Source organism: Lutra lutra, chromosome 2, assembly GCF_902655055.1.
Source record: "Lutra lutra chromosome 2, mLutLut1.2, whole genome shotgun sequence".
Taxonomy (NCBI): domain Eukaryota; kingdom Metazoa; phylum Chordata; class Mammalia; order Carnivora; family Mustelidae; genus Lutra; species Lutra lutra.
The window spans coordinates 158980877-158999213 of record NC_062279.1 but is presented as its reverse complement, the minus strand read 5'-3'; the positions used below and the strand labels follow the sequence as shown (position 1 = coordinate 158999213).

The 18337-nt window shown below is 42.9% G+C and overlaps 1 protein-coding gene across 1 annotated transcript in view; it reads left to right on the top strand.

Moving 5' to 3' along the window:
• The window catches only part of ADGRA3 (adhesion G protein-coupled receptor A3), a 132252-nt gene that overhangs the window by 45535 nt on the left and 68380 nt on the right, over positions 1-18337 (top strand). Inside the window, exons 2-3 of the mRNA XM_047719012.1 lie at positions 670-741; positions 13658-13729. Coding sequence (XP_047574968.1) covers positions 670-741; positions 13658-13729 — 144 coding nt within the window. The remainder of the gene's footprint in view (positions 1-669; positions 742-13657; positions 13730-18337) is intronic.

The following is an 18337-nucleotide window of genomic DNA, read 5'->3' as shown; positions in this document are numbered from 1 at the left end:
CAAAGAACATGTAGTGTCTTCTTAGGCAAGTCCCATTGTGCGGGTGGCTTGACTCTGACTTCTTGAAAGAAATTCTTGGTGTTGGGTCATATATTTAAGAGCATTGTCCTGATATATCAGATAGAGTATTACAGTAGATCTGCCCGTGCTGTCTGTATGTTAGGTTGTGTAAAAGATGTTTTCACATATGTAGACAGTAGATTTGCATACTATTAAATTACAAATAATATTCAGCATTGAAATATCTAGAGGATGCTTTATTTCTTTGTAAGATCAGTATTTTATAGCATGTTACACATTTTCTCCATTGTTTCTAGTTTTTCAATAAGTATGTGACTTACATATATTGATTATATAAGTGTATGTGGTGTTCTTCTCATATGGAACTTGAGAGCTATTTTCTGTTCACTTATCTCCCTTTTTACCTTAAAATTTTACTCTAATGTGATGGGAACAATTTAAGAGGTGACAAGATGAGTGAGTGAGCTGTTTTAGGTGGTTTCTCAAAGAAAGAGAGAGAAGCTCCTGTTTTTGTCAGGCATCTCAAAAACTGCCTAATAAGTGACTTCTTAGAATTCCTTGTAGGTTTAAAAATAAGGAGCTAAATTATTTTGATATTGATGGTGTACATATATTCTGCAACTTACCTTTTTTTCCTGTCATTTTTAGGATTCTGAGTAACAATAAAATATCCGAGCTGAAGAATGGCTCATTTTCTGGGTTAAGTCTCCTTGAAAGATTGTGAGTATTTTTTTATATCTTATTTTACTTACTGCATTTTTTGTTTATTATGAGCTTTCTTTGAGTGAAAGATAATACTTAGCTGCATTTTTATTGTAAGTCTTTTCCTGAACTTCCAACTTTTTAAAATAAAAATTTGGAGTTTTCCCAAAATCTTATTATAAAAAAGTTTAAGAATAAAATTTCAAGAAACAGTTATTTAATTGGATGTTGGCAAGCTTTCTGTAAAGGGCCAGATAGTAAATAATTTAGGCTTTGTAGGCCATATGGTCTCTTTAACAGTGTCTCGGTTTTGCCAGTATAGGGGGAAAGCAGCAAGAGACAATAAATACATGAATCGAAGTTGAGGTGTTGTTATTTGCAAAGCGGGCTGGGGATCATGATTTGCTGACCACTGGCTTTTGGAACAGAGATGCTGTGTCGAAGTTCTGTCATGAAATGTGGGTGGGGCTTTTAAAATAGTCAAGTAGAATTTAAACACATAAAGGAGGGAAATTTTTGGATCAACTTTGATATGTTATTCATATGTCTTTGAATGCAATAATTGTGCTTTGCATAGAAATTAGGTCTAGTTTTGTTCATGATCAGGTATATTATTAGTAGTGCTTATTTTTTTTGCCTTGGATTTTACACAGTGCACATTTAATTTGCTTGTATTAGGATTGATAGTCCAGGATCACGTTTCAAATTCCTCTTATTACTCATACATTTAGGATTATATTTCAGGACATTTTTTTTCTTCTTTTTCCTTTGGTGTTGGCTCCACACCCAACGTGGGGCTTGAACTTATGACCGACCCTAAGATCAAGAGTTGCATGCTCTTCTGACGGAGCCAGCCAGATGCCCCTCAAACACATTTCAGATGTATGTAAGGTTTGGGTAATATAAGGAAGCTCTACTGTGAGCCTCCCCAGTTCTGCGAAATTAGAGATTTCCCTTACTTTCCTGGTTCTCTGTGCTCTGTTTCACTCTTTTTCTTTCTGTGTGGTCTTCCCTTGACCATCTTTCCCAGTGGTTTCTACAAACTCCCACAAGACATTATTGCTTTGATCACATACATGTTATTTAAGCATGTATGTAGAGTTTTTATTTATCCTTTTATATATGTCTGTTCTTTTCATTGATCATGTCTTAAATCAAAAGTCTTTTTTTTTTTTTAAAGTAGGCCTCAAGTGCAGCGTCGAGCCCAACATGGGCTTGAATTCATGACCCTGAGATCAAGACCTAGCTGAGATCAAGAGTCAAGACCCTTAACCAGCTGAGCCACTCATGTGCCCCTTAAATCAAAAGTCTTAAAATCAGGTTTTTCCATTTTTTATAAACATATATAAAAATAGCGCTTTTACATATGTGAAGTAGCAATATCTTCATACTTACACATGCCCGTGTATATGTATGTATGTATGTACACATACACATATGTATAGTGTTCAGCGCTTAATTCTCAGATTTTCTTGCTTCTGTTTTCATTCAACTATTCCTGTTCTGTTCCACGTAGGCCATGTGCCTCAGAGGGGCCAGTCATACCTAAGCCCCAGGCCTGACTTGGTGGCAGACGGTCCTTCACTCACATTCCATGGGCCCAGGGTGAGGAACGGGCACTGCCCAATTTAACTGAGTCAGGATTTGCTCAGCACTTTTTGGGAAAGGAATTTCCTTACTGTCAACAGAACAGATGGTTGCATGGCCTAGAGGCTGTCCTGCCACTGGCTTGGGCCGGAGCCGACACACCGAAGAGCAGGGAGTAGGGCCCATCATGGTCAGCAGCAGGGAGGCTGGAGGGACCTTGCTGAAGTAAGGTGAGGCAGTATGTTCCTGTTGGGCTTTCTGTTTCTTGTAAGAAAAGTCATTGTGCTTGACAGATAGCCTTAGCATGTCGCACAATGTCAGGCACTGAGTAGCTGCTTGGTTAATAATGGAAGGATCAGTGGAGTCTCTTTTTCCCCAAGGGAGGATGATGGGGACACCTAGCTTATAAATGGTGTCTGTTGTGTTTATAAACATGTTTTAGTTTTGGCTGCTAGAGTTGCTGTGGTTGTTCATGCACATCATACAAAGTATGGTTGTGAATAACTACCCTTTTTTCACTTACTTTTTAATTTCATTTTGGTCTTTGACTTATTTTCCGTCATTTATTGATGAGAAATCCCTATACAGGATAGAAACATATCAGGTTGCCACACCTGTTAGGTGATAGGAAGATGCTGCTGTGATTGTTTTTAGCTAAGGGTCTGTTTATACCTGAATCCCAGAACACCACCTCTGTTTTGTAGGGTCACAGATACAGATATAGATAGGATAGATGGACTCACACATGCATACGTATGTGTACATATATGATTGTGTGTGTATATATATACATATACGCAGACTAAGACCCCAGTGATGACTTTGGGACTTGGGCCATCTCTGTTGGGAAACATTTTTACGTAAGCTCTGCATTTCCTACAGAACCTTCAAAGCCCACACCTGAGTCTTGACCTCACTGCCGCTGTGTGGGACCTGCCCCCTGTACTGTCACCATGGGAGAACAGCACACTGCAGAAAGAAAGAAAAAGAGATAATATGGCTAGGCTCTTCCTGTTCTGGTTTTGAGAAGGAAGGACAGGGGGCAAGGGTTCCAGAGGAAGCGCCCTATCAGTAGGGCCTTTGTCTGTGAGCATGAGCTCAGACAGAACTCCTTATTCCTGCAGGTTCCTGCTGGGACCAGTGGCTGGAAAGGCCCCAGATGGCCTGAGAGCTGAGGCTGGCTGGTCCCTTGTGGAAATTCCCTGGTCTTTGGTTTATCTCGTGCTCTAAAAATTATGTAAAACAAAGCAATCCCATAGCCAGGGGCTTGACCCTTTGCCAGGAGTTCATGACCAAATACTGATGAATGTCTTCTCAGGCCTTTCCTGGTACAGTTCCATTCATCTTCTGTGGGCGTGGAAGGTCGGTGTTGGTGCAGGGTGATGAGGAGGGAGGCTTAGGGGGGACTTGGGGTTTTCCTTCCCCTGTAGCCCAGCACTGTCTTTCTCACAGTTACACTTTCTAGGCCTTGCTCTTCTCTGATTTGCTGTACTGATGTTATAGCTAAAGCCTGTATAGATTTTGTAATTTCCATGCCACCTCCTTGAATAACTTCTTAATTCTTTCTGCTCTTTTCATAGCTTTTCTCATTTTCCCTCTCTACCAGGTCATCTAACTTTCAACTAACCTACTCCACCTCTGTGTCCCACTGTCTAAAGACTATCTTGTCCTTCCTTCATGTCAATCAACTTTGTTCTTTGAGTTGTATGCTTTGTATTCTTCTGTGATTTTCTTCACTGTAGGATTCTATTCATGGACTCTGGTTTGCTTGGGATCTCATCATATATCAGTGAAATATCTTAGGGGTCTTCTCTTCCAAGACCCCACAGAGACTTGAGGACTTTGTCTTGGGTTCTTTGTGTATTAGACACAAGCTGTGTGAATGCAGTGGTTGTTACCAGACTGCTCATGGTTGCTGTAACAAGATACCATAGACTGGGTGCCTCAAACAGCAGACATTTATTTCCTTCTACTTCTGGGGGCTGGAAGTTCAAGATCCAGGCACTGGCAGGGTTGGTTTCTTCTAGGGCTGCGGGGAAAGGATCTGTTCTGGGCCTTTTTCCTTGGCTTGTAGATGGCCTTCTTCTCCCTGTGTCTTACCATGGTGTTTCTTCTGTGTGTGTGTGTGTGTGTGTGTGTGTGTGTGTGTGCACATTTCCTCTTCTTGTAAGAACACTGGTCACATTGAATTAGGGCCCACTCCAATGTCGTCATTTTTGAGTTGATTACCTCTTTAAAAAACCGATCTCCAAATACAGTCCCATTTCCAGGGAAGAGGCGTTTGGACTTCAACAAGGAGTTTTGGAGGAGACAATTGTTATGACAATGATGTAGATTTTTTGTAGATTTGCTAATGTCTGCTTTCTTTGCCTCTTCCTAATTCCTAATTACTCTGCCTTGGAAGGGATGAAAGAACAGAGAAAAAGGACTTGGTTTTTGGCTATTGAGTTCCAAAAGTCTTACCGAGTCCAATACAGAAAAGAAATTTAAGAAAAGGTAACATAAGAGGAACTTCCTCCTTTTCGAGATACACATTCTGTGGGCTCACTGGGGAGTTAGAGAGAATGTAGAAAGATCTTATATGTTGGTGAGTCCATAAGAAGGGTCTCATCTTTGCTTCCCCATCCCTACTGGTTTAGGGAAAGGACAGGGGAAAAGACCATGTAATAAAACCAATATATGGTTCTGAATCTAAGGGCAAAGGGTCTCTGAAGCCTCTTTCCTGGAGAAGAAGCAAATCCTCGAAATTTCCCAGCGCCCATTGCAATATAGGGGCAGAAGAACTGGTCACATAGCCATTGAGGCACATGGGCTAGGACAGTCCTGTAGAGTTTCCCAGGGGAACAGCAGACTGGCCCTTGTTGAGCAAAGAGATGTGGTTGTTTGCAAAGAGCTGGCAGTAAGTGACTTATTTAGGGTCTGGGCTAGTCAAGTTGAGTTCTGGACTGAAGACCTAGCTAGCTGCATAAGTGACTTGAGGTCTTTGTAAATGACATCAGTTTCAAAATTTTCAGAGTTACTTGAAAAAACACAGTGGCTGATTTTATTCCTTCACTGCTCATCCTTCCTGCACATCTCTCCTTAGGTCTTCCACATGTGAGCCTGAGAGCATTCGGTGCTCCAGCACTGGGCTGAAAACCACTCCCCTCCGCCCCGGGAACCCTCAACCAATGCCTGAGAGCAGATGGTGGACAATCACCTGACCACCCCGCCTTTCAGGAGGGGTGACCCCTCGGCTGCTCTGTGCTCACTTCCACAGTTCCCCCTTGGGACTGGAGGTCTCCTCATCAGTGCCCCTTGCATGGGCTTCCTTCCCATTAAAGGCTGGCTGCGTTTAATTAACTAGCAAGTACACTTCAGAGATTGAGGAAATCTGCACGTCAAGCTCCCTCCGTCAGTTCCTTTGATTTGAAGGATAGCTTCTGAAGGGGATTCATTCTTTTCTCTCTCTCTCCCTCTCTGATATAGTAAAACAAGCCTGGGTGTACATATCCTTCATTTTAGTGTATTGTGATTCTCCCTTTTTTTTTTTTTTTTTTTTAAGGTTTATTTTTTTGAGAGAGTGAGAGAGAGCATGCGAGTGGCGGGGGAGGGGTCAGAGGGAGAGAGAATCTTTAAGCAGATTCCCCACTCAGCGCAGACCCCAACTCAGGGCTCGATCTCACTACTCCTGAGATCATAACCCGAGCTGAAACCAAAAGTTGAACTCTTAGCTGTCTGAGCCACCCAAGTGCCCCTAGAGTATTGTGGTTCTTGTTATGTATTTGTCTGTATTTAGTGACACTCCTCTATAGACTTATTACTGACACTAAAATGACATACCAGCAATGTGTTTGACTCCCAAGCTTCTGTTCTATCCCAAATGATGGGTCCAGGTCACCATAGCATCTCTTTCTAGCTGTTGCCAGGGCCAGCCGGAGCCAGTAAGAGTGATGGGGGATGTTTAGCGATGGGGCTTTGAGAAAGTTTTCCTGGCTTCTGAGGAATAAAGGAATAAAGAATCCACTCTTTGTCATGACTTTGTGCTTGGAGGTGGTTTGTGGACCTTGGCATAGCCTATCACGATTGAGGGTCAGCCTGAAGGCCAAGTTGACTTTCTGGGAAGGTCAGAGAAACATGGAGAAACCACTTATGCTGTCCTAGGTCTTTATTTCCCTTAATGCCAGAGAATTTCCTTTATTCCTGAAACCTTTTTGAGAAGACGTTTCTGATACTTGCAATTTAAAAAAGCGTCCTTTCTGCTGCACTTGACATTCTTTCCTAAAGGAGCTCGCTCTGTTTTCTAGGAACTATTTACACACTGCTTTAATTTTGTTTCAGCAATTCTTGTGCACTTTTTCATTTATGTTTTAATGATCCGGCATAGTTGGATGTAGCAATAGACCCTAAAGTTCGACTCCTGTTCCCTAGGGAAGCTGTGATTGGTAAAGGAAGGGGAGATGTTAAATGAAAGAATCTGGCTCTAAATATCTTTTGGCAATGCCTGATTAATATGGCTATTATTAAGTATTATATAATATGTCAAGGAGTTTTTATTATTAAAGAAAAAGTGTATCTTTAAATCATATTACAGTTCTCAGTTATTCATGAGCGGTATAATGTAGAAACACATGTAGTTCATCATTGGCCACAGATTTATGGACTACTTTAGCTAAATCAGTACTTGTAGATGTGGCTTAAAATCTGAAAAGGGAAACATATGTTTTAAAGAAAACGGAACTGACATATATTTTTGCTTGCAGAGGTATTTTGCTTATCCAATACAAGTCAAAAATATGCCAACTGAATTTTCTTCTAAAATATCATTTCTCTTCAAGGTGTAGGATGGGGATCATTTGGGCCAGGGGGAGACAGGCACTAATAGGTTGGGCCTGATGATTAATTTTATTTCCTGGGACTTAAAATAACTCCCAGGGACTTATTTTGTTGGGAACAAAAACTAATTTTTATTAATGAAAATTTTTAAACGTACAAATTTAAAGAATTAATGTAGTAATCTCCCATATCACCAATTTATTTACCCAGATGCAATAATTAGTAATGATTTGCTATCATTTTTTTTCTTTCTCTTGGAACATGCCTACACATACCACACTTTTGCCAAATTACTTGAAGGTCAATTGCAGGCCTCATGACCCTCTGCCTTTATTGAGAAATGTAAGTAGTTATGAGTGAGATGCAGCTGTCTCTGTGTTGCCTGAGTTTATGAATATCATAATGATTTTGTAGCTAGCTGTAATTTACCAAGAAGACTTTTGTAGTGAAGGTCAGGTAACATAATTCTGTCTCTCAGCCATGATGTACTTTTTTATCCATTTATCAACTGTCTTCATCCATTCTGGCTGCTGTCACAAATACCATAATGGGGTAGCTTGCAAACAACAAACATTTATTTTTCAACAAACATTTTAGTTTTGGAGGCTGGGAAGTGTAAGATCAAGGTGGCTAGCAGATTCATTGTTCAGTGAGTGACTGCTTCTTAGTTGGCTGTAACCTCACATGGCAGAAGGGGATGAGGACACTCCGGGGTCTCTCTTATAAAGGCATCAATCTCATGCATTAGATCTTGGCTCTCATGACCTAATCACCTCTCAGAGGCCCCACCTCATAATTCCTTCACTTTGGGAGTTAGGATTTCAAAATAACCAATTTTGGGAGGACACGAACATTCAGACCATAGCCGTGTCCATCTGCACTCTGTAATGTCTGTCAGTCCCTCTCAACCGAATAGATGGATGTAGATCCTGCCTGTGTGGAGCTTTGTTCTCTCCGTGAAGGTGGTTTAAGCAATCAGTAGAGAGTGACAAGGGCCACAGCAGAGAAAATACAGGGCACTGTTGTTAAGAGAATTTTTTTTTTTTTTTTTTTTAAAGAGGAATGCTGTTCAAGGTGTAAAGGATTTGTAGGAGTTAGTCAGGCAAGAAAACCAGGATAGAGGTGAGGATAGATGCTGGGGGAGAGTGTGTATGTCAGGGACAGAGCAACTGTGTGCCAAGGTCTGGAGGTAAGAGAAATAGGACTCTTTCTAAAAATGTCTTAAAATATGACTAGTAATATGAAGAGAGAAAGGCTGGCTAAGTGTTAAAGAAAAGCGTGGAGCAGAATGGGAAGTCAGGTAGGGCCAGGGCTGTGGAGGGACTTGTAAGTTACTTTAAAGAGTCTGGACTTTATTCTGAGGGAGCTGGAGCTCTTGGAGGTTTTAACCAGCACATGTTCAGTTTTATGCTCGGGAAGATCACTTTATTTATTATTTATTTTTAAAAGATTTTTTATTAATTTGAGAGAGAGTGAGTGAGAGTGTGAGCTAGGCACAACTAGTGGGGAGTGGCAGAGTGAGAGGGAGAAGCAGATTCCCTGCTGAGCAGAGAGCCCAACACAGGACTTGATCCCAGGACCGCCCCGGGATCACGACCTGAACTGAAAGCAGACATGTAATTGACTGAGCCACCCAGGCACCCCAGGAAAATCACTTTAAATAAAGTGTAGATGAGAGGAGCAAGGACAGCAGCCAGCACTGTGTGGGGGCGATGATTGCGAGTAGGAGGGAGAGGTGAATGGCTTTCCCACAAGGCTGGAAGGCTGGACAATACCACATCTAATAGCTCTTTCCAATGAATAAAAGTTATCAAACATGCGAGAATTTGAAAGAATGGTATCTCTAGCACTTTGATTTAACCATTGCCAATTTCTTGGCATGTTTGCTTTATCTGTCTCCCTCTTGCTCTAGGTGTAAATTGACTCAGTTCCTTTAGTAAATCTCCACTGTTGTCAGTCAGAAAGATGTGTTTAAATCCTGACTTTTGGCTTGGCCACTCAGAACTTGGCCTAGTTTCATAATCTTTTTGCAGGTGAGTTTTTTATCTGCAGCCAGAATCCTATCTTTTGGGATTGATTCTGAGAGCTTAATGGGATGGTAGGTGACAGATACCAACTTGCTGAAATTAGTGATTTGTGTAACTGAGGAGCTCAGAGAATTAGAGCTAGACTTCAGGCTTGGCTGGATCCAGGGGCTCAGCATTAATTCTTTTCCTATCTTTTGGCTTCATTAGACAGGCTCTTATTTATTTATTTATTTATTTTTTAAGTAAGCTCTGTACCCAACATGGGGTTTAAAATTTATGACCCTGAAATCAGGAGTTACAAACTTTATATACTGAGCCAGCCAGGTGCCCCCTAAACAGGCTCTTAAATCGTGGTAGCAAGAGGGTCTTGGGGTTACCTCTAGACCTCTAAACCAGTGGAAGTGGCCATTCCGTGTCTCCATTTATCTCCTCCCCACTGCCCCAGGCCCTAGGTTTAGTTGGACCGGGTTCATGTAATCCTGCCAAGTTACTAAGACTACAGTGTTTGAAAAACCTGGTTGGAGGTTGATCCAGGGCCATACCTGGAAGAGTGGTATTGGGGATTCTGGAGCACTGTCTGTACCAGATGGTCTATGAGAAAAGTAGGTGTGCTTCTCTCCAGTGCAAGGGAGAAGGCAGCAAAAAAAAAAAAAAAAAAAAAAAAAAAAAAAAAAAAAACCTAAAAAAACCCAACAACCCCAAAACCTAAAAAAAATGTTTAGCACAGCAATTAAACATGAAATAATTGATAGCAGTCATAGTTTGAGTTATCATTGTTAAATTCTGGAACCTTTCTTACGTGCTTTCCTTCCTCACCTCCACCTACTCTGAAGGTTTTGAATTTTCTCCCCCCATAGGAATACATTTTATTTATTTATTTTTTAAGGTTTTGAATTTTTGAATGACTGACAGTCTTCCCCTTTCTCCTCTTGCCCTCAAAACAGAGCGCGTGGTTAGAGTCTCCTTGAGATCTGTGCCCTACATGTACATGCTTGGCCTGGTGCTGGGGGCTTTCATGTTAGTGGGCCAGTGTCTTCATCTGGGTTTTCTCAGGAGCAGGTCCTGAGATGGAATTTTGGGTTCAGTTGGTTCATTTGAGTGGTGGTCCGAGAAATCTCACAGATCAGGGAGTGGGACGAGAGGGACTGTGTGTGGTGCCTTTCTGGTGGAGCACATTTCATCCTTATCCCCCCGGAGGCCGGGCTGCTCTTGCTCCCCTCTCTCATGGGGCGACGGTTCTTCTCAGGGTCCCTTATGCCCTTCAGTTCTGACTTCCCTGGAGTGGCTCTTAGGAGTCGGCCCCCTGAGAGAAAGGCTGCGGGACAGAGTGGCGGGTCGGGGGGCAGCCATCCTAGGCTTGCTTTCTGCCTCCGGAGCCATTTGGGCCCCTGCCAGGTTTTGGGGATAAGGATGCTGAGGCTATGGCATTTGTAGCAGGGAACTTATTCTCTGCCTGGTTTTCTTTTTCTCTTCAAGTTCCTACCCCAAGAACATCTCTTTCTTTACTCCTTAGTTAAGAGGATAACTTAAAAGCTGATTAGAAATTCAGAGAGAAGGGTAGGATTGGTGAGTTTACCTGAATATCTCTTGATACTTTTGTTACCGTCCAATTCCATTTTGTGAAGCTACCTGGCCTTTTTAGATATTTTTATTTACTTTATTGAAAAAAAAATCTTAGTGGCTGTGGTACCAAAAAAACAAACAAACAAACAAAAAAACAAAACCAAACCCCACCCAAAACCAAAACAAAATAAAAACCCAAACCCAAAATGTTAGGTCAGCTGCCAGCATTGACAAAGCTGTTTTCTTGTGGAATAGCAAATCTGAGTTCTGATCAGTGAAATACTTAGTAATGGTAATCAGAACATAGATTTTATGCTTAATGGTTATTTTTTTTAAGATTTTATTTATTTATTAGAGAGAGCATGCACAAGCGGGGGGGTGGCAGAGGAAGAGGGAGAAGGAGCCTGATGCGGGGCTCAATCCCAGGACCCTGGGATCCTGACCTGAGTTGAAGGGTGATGCTTAACTGACTGAGCCATCCAGGTGCCCCAGTTATTTTTTTTCTTTTCTTTTCTTTTTTTTTTTTTTTTTAAGAGTTATAACATACTGGGAGTTCAGTATTATTTAGACAAATAGGGCTCTGATCTGGGGAGGAGAGTGGAATGGCTGTTCTGCGCCGCCTCCCCACCCCCCGCCACACTCCCGAAGAGCGCCTGGTGTGTGACTCTGGGAGTAAGACTACAGAAAGAGGGAGCAGGATTTGCTGTTGAGCATTGATGCTTCCGGGGTTCACATACTGCACTTCCAGAGAAGTGTTACTGAGGTGTTCTGACCAGTGTTTATCACCGTGTATTAAACAGCATGGCCAGTGTGGGAAGCCAGTGTCAGTGACACAGCAAGAATGCTGGACTTGGGGTGCCTGGGTGGCTCAGTTGGGTAAGTGTCTGCCATCGGCTTAGGTCATGATCCTGGGGTCCTGGGATGGGGTCCTGCATCAGGCCGCCTCCTCAGCTGGGAGCCTGCTTCTTCCTCTGCCACTCCTGCAGCTTGTGCTCTCTCTCACTCCGTCAAATAAATAAATAAAATCTTAAAAAAAAAAAAAACAACGGATGCCAGACTTAACAGTAAATAAACAGTCGCTGCCACAAAGGGCAGATGGCCAGTCTCATCGGGATGTTTTTGTGAAATTTTCAGGAAACCTGTTCAGAAACTAAACCCAGTGTTGTCACTAGTATATATCAATACTTTCAATGAACCATTAGAAAAAAATAGAATGTTATGAAGCAGGCCGTACATCAGATAGTTTTCATTAGCTGATGGGACAGTAAAATTGAATGTGCTTCCTTTCACTGGATGGAAGAAAATAATATGGGTCGGTGCACACTACAGTAAGACTTCCTTGGGGTTCTTCTCTTCAGCACAGGTAGACAAGGGAAGTCAGACACTTTCTGAGTTGGTGTGGTTTGAAAAAGTTACACGCTGTATTTTTCTCTAGTTTATAGACTGTTTGGGCTCAGGCTAACATCCCATGATGGGGCAATCATTATAGAAGATCCCAGAGACATGTTACATCAGTGTCATGCTAACAGGTGGCACCGGTGGCTCAAGACACACTTCTAGGAAGGCCTTTTATTTTTTTTTAAATTTTTTAAATTTAAAAAATTTTTTTAAGATTTTATTTATTTATTTGACAAAGATCACAAGTAGGCAGAGAAGCAGGCAGAGAGAGAGGGAAGCAGGCTCCCCATGGAGCAGAGAGCCTGACGTGGGGCTCTATCCCAGGACCTGAGCTGAAGGCAGAGACTTTAACCCACTGAGCCACCCAGGTGCCTCTAGGAAGCCTTTTAAGTCTCCAGTAAGTAGGGGACTAGAGGACCTGGTGAGGTGGTTTGTAGTGGGTGTTGCTCTGCGTTTCTGGATGGTTTCACCAACTCTGTGTGCAGCCAGCCCTATGCCATGTGTATTTATAAGGAGATGTCACACACCTCCTTATAACACCAAGGTGTTGCCACTGTTAGGGGAAGAAGGGAGAAGGGAAGGACAAGAGAAGTTGCAAAGAGTTTCTGTGCATAGTCTGATGCCAGATGCCCTGAGAGGTGACTGGAAGCTACTCTTGGCTTCAGCAGGCAAGGTTCTGAGTGAGTCCCCTTCAAGGGTGTGACAAAGCTCAAGAGTGGGCCAGCCACTGGCAGGAATGTGGTCAGGGACAGTGGGCCACTGTTCTGCTTCTGAGTGCTCCTGTAGTTGACTGTCTACTATCTTTGAGACCTGTGTGAACATGTGTGTGGGGCCACTTGGGTCCCAAGCTGGGCCCAGGCTCCCACCAGAGAGCAGCAGCCTTAGCAAGAGGCCCAGATCCTCACTGGTGGAGGGCTAGAGCTGTGGCGCTCACCACTGGCCCCTGGTGGCGGTGTGCTGACATGGTAGGGCTGTGCACAAGAGTGGGAGTAGATTGAGACCGCCCTCAGATGCCCTAGCCTTGGGGGCTGCTGGAGCTTTGCTTTGAGCTACATGTTGTGAATGATCACATTTTTATTTTATAGGAATCCTAACCATAGAAGCCCAGGGAGGGAAAAGATGAAAAATGAAATGACATGAATTTTAAGAGTGTATATTTTAGAAGATGGTTTTTAAAAATTCAGTTTGTGTTCACAAATATAATCTCTGATTTGTTTTGATAAAACTCAAGTATAGCATACTAAGAATAAAATTGTAGAAAGAATATATAGGATCGTGGCTTGGCCATAACTTTGAATTCAAACGATATAGGGACATATATATCCTTTTTTTGTATGTGCCTTTATTATATTGACCAAAACAAATGGCTTTGGAATCAGATTTCTTGAATTTGAATTCTGGCTGTACCACTTGCTATAGAGGTTAACCTTTTTGGCGTTGATTTCCTCCCAGTATTTTTGTTTTCTGTGTGGCAGGTATCTGTAGTTTGCCTAAATATTTGTTATAGTGCTTATAAGTGATAACTTTTATTCTGTTTTTAACAGGGACCTCCGAAATAATCTCATTAGTAGTATAGATCCAGGTGCCTTTTGGGGACTTTCATCGCTAAAAAGATTGTAAGTATTTGAATTGCTTGCCTACAAATTTGAATTGTTCTTTTATTTTTCTTTTTTTCTTTTTAAAGGTTTTATTTATTTTATGGCGAGATAGAGTATGCATGAGAGAGAGAGAGAGAGCGCGCGTGCACGGAAGCGTGAGCAGGGGAGGAGCAGAGGGGGAGGGACAAGCAGACTCTGCCCTGAGCACAGGCCATAAGTTTCCATCTCACAACCTTGAGATCATGACCCAAGTCTAAATCAAGAGTTTCATGACCTGAGCCACAATCAAAAAACCGACTGAGCACCTAGGCACCCCTGAACTGTTCTTTTTATAAGGAGCTATTACCCTCCTTCAAACTTTAACATGATTAAAAGAAACGGATTTTATTTTTTTTAAGATTTTATTTATTTATTTGACAGACAGAGATCACAAGCAGGTAGAGAGGAGAAAGCAGGCTCCCCGTGGAGCAGAGAGCCCGATGAGGGGCTCGATCCCAGGACCCCGGGATCATGACCTGAGCTGAAGGCAGAGGCTTTAACCCACTGAGCCACCCAGGCGCCCCAAAAGAAATGGATTTTAAACAATTTTTAGTTTATTGACTAGGTCCATGATAGAAAAAGAATATTTAATAGAGGTAGTATAGAAAGTGGTTAACTTGTGTGGTAATTTGATTTATTTGATGGGAGATGGTTGAGTCCTTCTTATGCTAAGGAAATGATTACTGTATTGGCTTTGCCAGTGATGATCATATGTCATGCATAGAGGATTTTCAAGGTATGAATGCATGCAAACTCTGTCTGTTGTATGTGCGTATCATTTGAGGCCCCTTTTCTATGAATGGTTTAAAGTCTTGCTTTTTGTATGTATACTTTATCTGCGTGTTATTATTTTAAAACCAACAAGCAATTTTTATTACTTCTGAAGCTAAACAATTCCCCTTCTCTCCTTTTTCTGTGGTTTCCACAGCTGCCTATGAACATTCTCCTATTGGCGAGGTTGTCCTACACTCGAGCCCTGTGGACTGTCCCACCATCCCTTATTCCTTCGAAAGACATTTCTTACTATTAAGTCCTGGCTGCTTACCATAGCCTGACTTGTTGGGAAGAGCCCACAGACCCTTCAGGGCAACTCTAGTTAATGGAAATAGTCCTACCACACGCACATAGGAGCCATCACAGATAAAGCCATTCTCAGAATGTGCCAAGGAAGGGAGAGAGTCACCTGGGGGGGGGAGGGGCCAGCCACAGGAGTAGACCTCCCAATCTGACCTTGCTCCCGAGGGATGAGTCCTGCATATCAAAAAATAGCAAGATGGGCGTTCTAAGCAGAGTGGACGTTGGTGTGGAGCCAGTGTGTGAAGTACAAAGTGGAATGCAGTCTGGTCACAGAGAGATTAGGCTCTCGTAGGCCAGAGATGACCTGCCAGGTTAAGGAACTTTGAATGTCTTTAGACAGCGTGGGGCTAGCGGGACTTTTCGAATATGGAGTTGACATCAGACTTGTGTTTCAGAATGTTTCTGATGGCAGGAAGGAGAAATCATGTAAGTGCACACAAATGGGGACAGAGGATGTTGGGGATGAGACGATGCTTTCATTCTTCTTAACAATCAGCCCTTCCTCTGTCCCTGTCTCTCTCTCTCTCTCCTTTCTTTTTTTTTTTTGTTCTATCATGCTCCTTTATTTGTTTGTTTATTATTATTATTTTTAAATATTTTATTTATTTTATAGACAGAGATCACGAGTAGGCAGAGAGGCAGGCAGAGAGAAAGAGGGGGAAGCAGGCTCCCCGCTGAGCGGAGAGTCTGACATGTGGCTCGACCCCAGGACCCTGGGATCATGACCCGAGCTGAAGGCAGAGCCACCCAGGCACCCCTATTTATTTATTTGAAGAATTTATTTTTAAATAATCTCTATGCCCAACACAGGGCTCAAACTCACAACCCTGGGATCAAGAGTCACCTGCTCTACAGACTGAGCCGGCCAGATGTCGCTCTCATGCTCTCTTATTATTTAATGTTTATAAAGTATTGAGGGTGCCTGGTTTTGTTTTTTGTTTGTTTGTTTGTTTCCCGTTGTCTTTGTTTCCCGTGTTGTTTGTATAATAAAATAAGCTGCGTTTGCTCTGAGTTGAATCATGCCAAAACAGTTAAATGCTGACAAGGACTTTCCCTCCTAATACTTTTAACATCTTGTATCTATGATTCTGTCCTTCCAGACTCATTCCTTTTTACAGTCAGGTCCAATTGCTAGAGGCGGCTATGCTATTTTTGCTTATTTAAAAAATACTATTTATGCAAATATAATTTTTTTTTTCATCTAAAATGTATCCTTTGAAGCTCTCCTCTCAATGCCCCATCTTGGTCAGTCCTAGTGTTCAGAGTTCTAGAAGATGAGACATCGCAGGAGTTAAAGGATTCTCCCTTCACTGTGTAACATTGTTTGAAATTTCAGTCAGATCTTGTAGGAGGGGACATTACGACCATGGTTTTTCTTGAGGCCACCGGGTGGTGGTTCATTGTTTTCATCAGACATTGGTGCACTCCGGACGCCCTGGGTTGTCTCAGGAGGTCTCGCCCTGGATCTGTTTTCTTCCCTGTACACTCTGCTCTCCATTGTTTTCCAGTTAAGGCTTTTTAATGAGGCACGTCAGAAAAATGGGCCGTCTGGAGCAGGGCAGTGGTGTTAATGCAGACTGGAGTTCTGGGTAGGGAACATAAGTGCTAGAGGCGAGCAGGCATTTCGCGGGCGTTGGAGTAGTGGCTCTACTTGGTGTAGAGCCCAGCAACAGTAGTAATTGGGTCCAGGGGTGAGATCCGATGGTGAGACGGAGCAGCATCCGTTCCGTTGAATAAAAATGGAGTCTACTGTGGGGGTCCAGTGGTGCGCCCAGCTCCAGAGATCTGGGGGTAACTCCGGGGCACCTCAAAGGGTTGGCAGCCGGGTGGGACCCAGGAGCCTGGATGTGGACGTCGACTCTACTTACCGGAAGAGGGAGCCGTAGCTAGAGCACAACTGCTGAGAGCTGCTAGGACTCACCCGGTCTGACACAGATGAGGGTGTGGAACGTGGCCATGGTCAGGCTGCTGCACCAGCCCCGAGGGAGGAAGGGCAGCTGTGTAGTGAGCTTGTTGATGACCTTGAGTCCCTTTCTTTGTGCTCCTCCCCAGGGGCACATGGGCACCGTGTTTTGATGGGTTAGTTTGAATCAGGGTGGGAACAGGAGGCCTCAAGCAGGAAGCTGGAGTGTGGGTGTTCGACCCACCCTATCAGAAACTGGGGCCGAGGGGTGCCTGGATGGCTCAGTTGTTAAGCGTCTGCCTTCGGCTCAGGTCATGGTCTCAGGGTCCTGGGATTGAGTCCCACATTGGGCTCCCTGCTCAGTGGGAAGCCTGCTTTTTTTTTTTTTTTTTTTAAAGATTTTATTTATTTATTTGAGAGAGAGACAGTGAGAGAGAGCATGAGCGAGGAGAAGGTCAGAGAGAGAAGCAGACTCCCGCGGAGCCAGGAGCCTGATGTGGGACTCGATTCCGGGACTCCAGGATCATGACCTGAGCCGACTGAAGGCAGTTGTCCAACCAACTGAGCCACCCAGGCATCCCGGGAAGCCGGCTTTTAACCCTCTCCTGCTCCCCCTGCTTGTGCTTGCTCGCTTGCGCTCGCTCTCTCTCTCTCTCTCTCTCTCACTGTGTCTCTCTGTCAAATAAATAAAATCTTAAAAAAAAAAAAAAAAGAAAAGAAACTGGGGCTGAGGCCAAACTGTCTTTGTTTTCTTGGCCCTCCTGGCAATTCTGATGCTAATGTTTGGGAACTTCTAGAATAATCTTTCCCTCTAGCTTCCCCCTGACTCCCTGTGAGAGGGATGTGATGTCATATTGCCAGACAAGACAGACAGCTTACTCTCTCCCTTTGTGATTGGCCCCCCCTTTCTTTCCAGCTTGTTGGGAGGGAAGTTATTAGCGTAACATGCTAATAATATCTTCACGTTGAGATACAGGTTGAAGGGAACTTGACTGCTAATACAAAGCGGTTTCATCAGGGTGTTTTAAGGGTAGTGCAGAAGATCTTTGGTTCTCTACCCAGTTCTCCATCCTTCAGTAAATAATTTCTCAAGTACTTCCATCCGAAATAAATAAATAAATTTCTTGTTCAGTAGCATTTAATTACTGGTATCGTCCCTAGCACTGCCTGAGTGTTCTTTCACTGTATTACATGTTAAGTAGTCTCTTGTGTTCTTGCCTAGGAAGGTAATTGCCATTTATAATATTCTTCCCACTGGAAAATACATTCTTAATTTCAAGCAGCTGACGTGTAATGGGACTTAAGGTATATGACTTGCAAGCTGAGAGAGTCCTATATGTAAACTCAATGAGATACAAAGATATTCTGTGGTATTCATGTTTGCTGGTTGCTTGTGGATACAGGCGTTCTTTCTTATGGGGCTCTAAATCATTCATTCCAATTGTGCCTCTCACTCGACAGCACACATAAAGCTTTTTTCTAAGTGTAGCAGGCCTTTGCCTTTATTTTATAGATAATTTGAATCAGGAAGATTAAGTGGCTTTCTGAAGGATAAACTACCAAAAGTAGGTAAAACCTAGACCTATTCACTTTCTCTTTTGCTTTAT